Source organism: Phycodurus eques, chromosome 16, assembly GCF_024500275.1.
Source record: "Phycodurus eques isolate BA_2022a chromosome 16, UOR_Pequ_1.1, whole genome shotgun sequence".
NCBI classification, from domain to species: Eukaryota; Metazoa; Chordata; class Actinopteri; order Syngnathiformes; family Syngnathidae; genus Phycodurus; species Phycodurus eques.
Window position 1 is genome coordinate 6,277,065 of NC_084540.1, and position 3,980 is coordinate 6,281,044.

The following is a 3,980-nucleotide window of genomic DNA, read 5'->3' on the forward strand; positions in this document are numbered from 1 at the left end:
AGGCTTGTATCAAACGCAAAAACATATACTGCTGCGAAATAATCTTAAAATGTTTCTTGCGAAAATCTTAACGTTTAATCTTGTAATGATACTTGATACCAATGAATATATTTCGTTAACTTGGGGTTAGGATGAATTATACTCACACCAACACGTTTGTCCCGCCCCATAACAAGTAAAATAATTAAACATATATGCGATCTAAATTCATGATATTGAAATGAGCCTATTGTTGTTATTGTTGTTGTTTTTGTTTTTTTTGTTTTTTTTGGGGGGGGGGGGGGGGGCTTGTAAATAGCTTCCGTCTCGGGTTCCCTATTTTCACACGTATTGTTACAAACGGTCATAATGTTCATGGAGAAAAAACAGTGCAGTCCGTGGTTTGACGCACTGCATATGCGCATTCTTGACGCATAGCACAAAACGTGCTTCTGGTGTCGGTGTATTATTTTTGTTGGCTGTTACTGAAAAAGGGAAACCCCCTTATGGAGCCAAAGACAAGCTGCAGAGACCGGTTTGCTCAACTCTACACGTCGAGTAGCTCCCGACACATGGACTTCATGTTCTTCTTGTGCCTAGCTCCAATAAAAAATATTTTCTTGAGTGACAATCCCGAAACACGTTTTCTTTCTTTCCTTTTTTTTTTTTTTTTGTAGCAGTTCTCCCTATCACGTGATCGCCTGGGTTCCTCCAATGGACACTCGACCAATCCCCATCTTGAAAGGGAGGCGGTTTGCGTCAAGATATGAAACCGGATGACCTGCTGGTTACTGACAGTCTTTTCCTCAGAGTCTGCAAGCACTAGGCGTCACGCATGCGATGACTGCTTGTGTGCGTGAAGGCAATACTAATCGAGTGTGGCTTTGTGCTGTGTGTAGAGCAGATCCGTGTCCATTTGCGCACTAACGAACCAAAGCAGAGGGTGATCGTGGAACGAGTTCATATGATAGCCTCCTTGGCCCGAAACCCTCGCTGGTCGGCGGAAACGGTAATGTTTGTTTAAGACAATAATTTGCAGGAGTTAAACAAGGAACATGGAAGGGCTGGTGGGAAGCTGGAACTTTGCCACCGCCACTGCGGTGAACCAGTGCCGCAACATAATGGCTCATTCAGCTGCTCCGGGCGGCCATCGTCCCTCAGGCTTGGTGCAATCTTCAGCAGGCTACTCCACCGCGGACGTGTCCGTGTCAGGCCACAGGGATGCATCGGCGTCGTCGGTGAAAAGATGCGCCAACGTGTCCCAGCAGAGCACTTCTGCAGCCCCCGCTTTGCCTTACGGCTACTTTGGTCAGGGCTACTACCCGTGCAGGATGAGGCGTGGTCCTGTCAAGTCGTGTACGCAGGCTGCTGGAGCCGCCCTCAGCTCTCAATACATGGACACCACCGTGAGCCCCGATGAATACCCTAACCACAGGCCGAAGGAGTTCGCTTTTTACCACGGCTACCCCAGTGCGTACCAGTCCATGGCAAGCTACCTGGACGTGTCCGTGGTCCAAACGCTGGGTGCTGTTGAGCCACGCCATGACACCCTCCTCCCAATGGACAGCTACCAGCCATGGGCTCTCACTAACGGTTGGGGGGGACAGATGTACTGTTCCAAGGACCAGGGGCACGGTCACATCTGGAAGTCCGCTTTGGCTGGTAATAATGAATGAATTCCTTTATCATCCGCAGTCAACATTTGTAGTGCATGATCGTATTCAGGTTTTTCACACGTGTGACTATAGCACACTGAGAAAAGTACAGTGTACATAGGAATAAAGTTACATTTCTGTTGCACGTGATTAAAATGTGGTAAACTGAAACAATTTCCACCTCTGTTATAATGAAATCAAATAACGCATGTTATTACATTTTTTTTGTGTACCCACTGTACATGTTTGAATTAAGTAAATTGAAAAGGACTTTTTTTAGTGTACGTACTTAATTGTCGATTGCATATGATTAGAATGTGGTCCGGTGACGCACACTTGCCGCTCTTTTCCTCGAAAATAATCAAATAAGCCTTATGTATGTTCGTTTAGCACATTTTAATCATGTGGAACCGCTGTACATGTTTGAATTAAGTAAATTTAAAGGACTTTTCCACAGTGTATGGCCACTTACAATTTTCGGTTGGAGTATGTGGTAAACTGATGCAATTTCCCCCTCTTTTTCTTGAAAATAATCAAATAATGTATGTTAGTTTCACACAATATAATCATGTGCAACCGATGTATATGTTCGAATTAAGTACATTCAAAAGACTTTTCAGTGGACGAAACAATCCAGTGTAAGGACACGTGTGTCTTTTGTTTCGTTAGCATTTTTAATTTACCACATTACGCCTTTAGTAATGTATCCTAGAAACAGTCTCTTTATATGTATATTTATGTTAAATATATTGGTTAATTTATTCTAAATTGGAACATTCTTACATACTGAAAAAAAGACCTTTGAATTTATTTAATACGATCATGTACAACGGTTGCACATGATTAAAATGTGTTAAACTAACATAGATTAATTATTTTTGAGGAACCCACTTTTTTCAGGGTATCATTTATACACTGGAAAAAAGCAATTTGACTTGACTTAAGTCGAACGTGCACATCGGCAGCACATGATTAGAATGTGTTAAACTAACATTATTTGGAAAAGAGGGGAAATTACGTTAGTTTGCCACATTTCATCATGTGCAAACCAAATTGAAATATATTTAAGTTTACAAATTGTATGCAGGGTTTTAAATTTAACGGGTTTAATATTTCAACTTCAACAGGCGCACAATATGTCGGTTAGTAAAGTATTTTTTTGACCAATCAGACTTATTGAAACGTTTCGTATTTTCCCAAATACTTGAAGTTATATAAATGCATGAACAGCAAAATAACCCACCACTATCATGAAATGGCGCAAGCCCACAATGTGATGTGTTTACCTTGTAATGTTGACTAAATGACAATATGAATTATTTGGGTGGCAAAAGTTAAAACACCCATGTTGCAAATTATGCGGTAGGCCTGTAGTGTAAAAATAAATCAATTTTAAGGCCAATTCATAATATTTTACCGATTGTTGATTGTTTGTTAAACAATTAGTTTATTATTTTTTGCTAATAATGTAACAAAGCACAAATAATTTAAAAATAACATAACACAACGGAGTAAAATAGAAACAAGAATCAAAATCAGGAAGCATCTAATCCAATATAATGTAAAACTTGCCACAAATATATCATTATACAAAGTGGCAACACCGTATGTCTCTGGCAAGAAATGCCAACATAATTGTATCCCATGTTCACGTTTTGTCTTGAAAGTGTACAGGTTATATGGAAGCATTTTAAAGTATGAAGTTGATGGTCCAGCTCAGCATCCTGACACAAGATGTGGCAAAGTGTTCCTTATCTGTCCCCTCTTTGCTTGTTATCAGATGTGGTTGCCCACCAACAAGAATGTTCCCCTTTTCGCCGAGGCAGGAAGAAACGCATACCTTACACAAAGGTGCAGCTGAGGGAGCTGGAGAAAGAATACGCCGCCAACAAATTCATCACAAAGGACAAGAGGAGGAAGATTTCGGCCGCGACCAACCTTTCGGAGAGGCAGATCACCATCTGGTTCCAGAACAGGAGGGTAAAGGAGAAGAAGTTTGCGACTAAAATAAAAAACACCACACCTTAGCATCCTGCTCATTTGGATCACTGAGGGAGTTAGTTCGCATATACGCGGCGAGATGACGCATTTTGGGGATTAATCATGACATGATCCGACTGATCGTCTCTATCGCTGTTGACGCATATGTGGACAATGAAAGTCGGACTTTTTAAATGACAAACCCTTCAATGAAGCAAATTGTGGGCTTTTTGTACATACAGCATCTACTCACTTTGTCTTGTCTATTTTAATTTGCCATTCTTGTCTGTATATCAAGTCATATGCCTTCCCAGCTTGTTTATAACGCGTTCCTATTTCAACAGTATGAATCATTTTATGTATTTT

At 40.9% G+C, this 3,980-nt stretch overlaps 1 protein-coding gene across 1 annotated transcript; it reads left to right on the top strand.

The window, feature by feature from the left end:
- The first annotated feature begins 943 nt into the window (after positions 1-943).
- Positions 944-3,662, top strand: hoxb13a (homeobox B13a). The gene is given in 3 exon segments (XM_061700664.1): positions 944-1,030; positions 1,032-1,641; positions 3,415-3,662. Coding segments are annotated over 3 exon segments (945 nt in total).
- Positions 3,663-3,980: the final 318 nt, after the last annotated feature.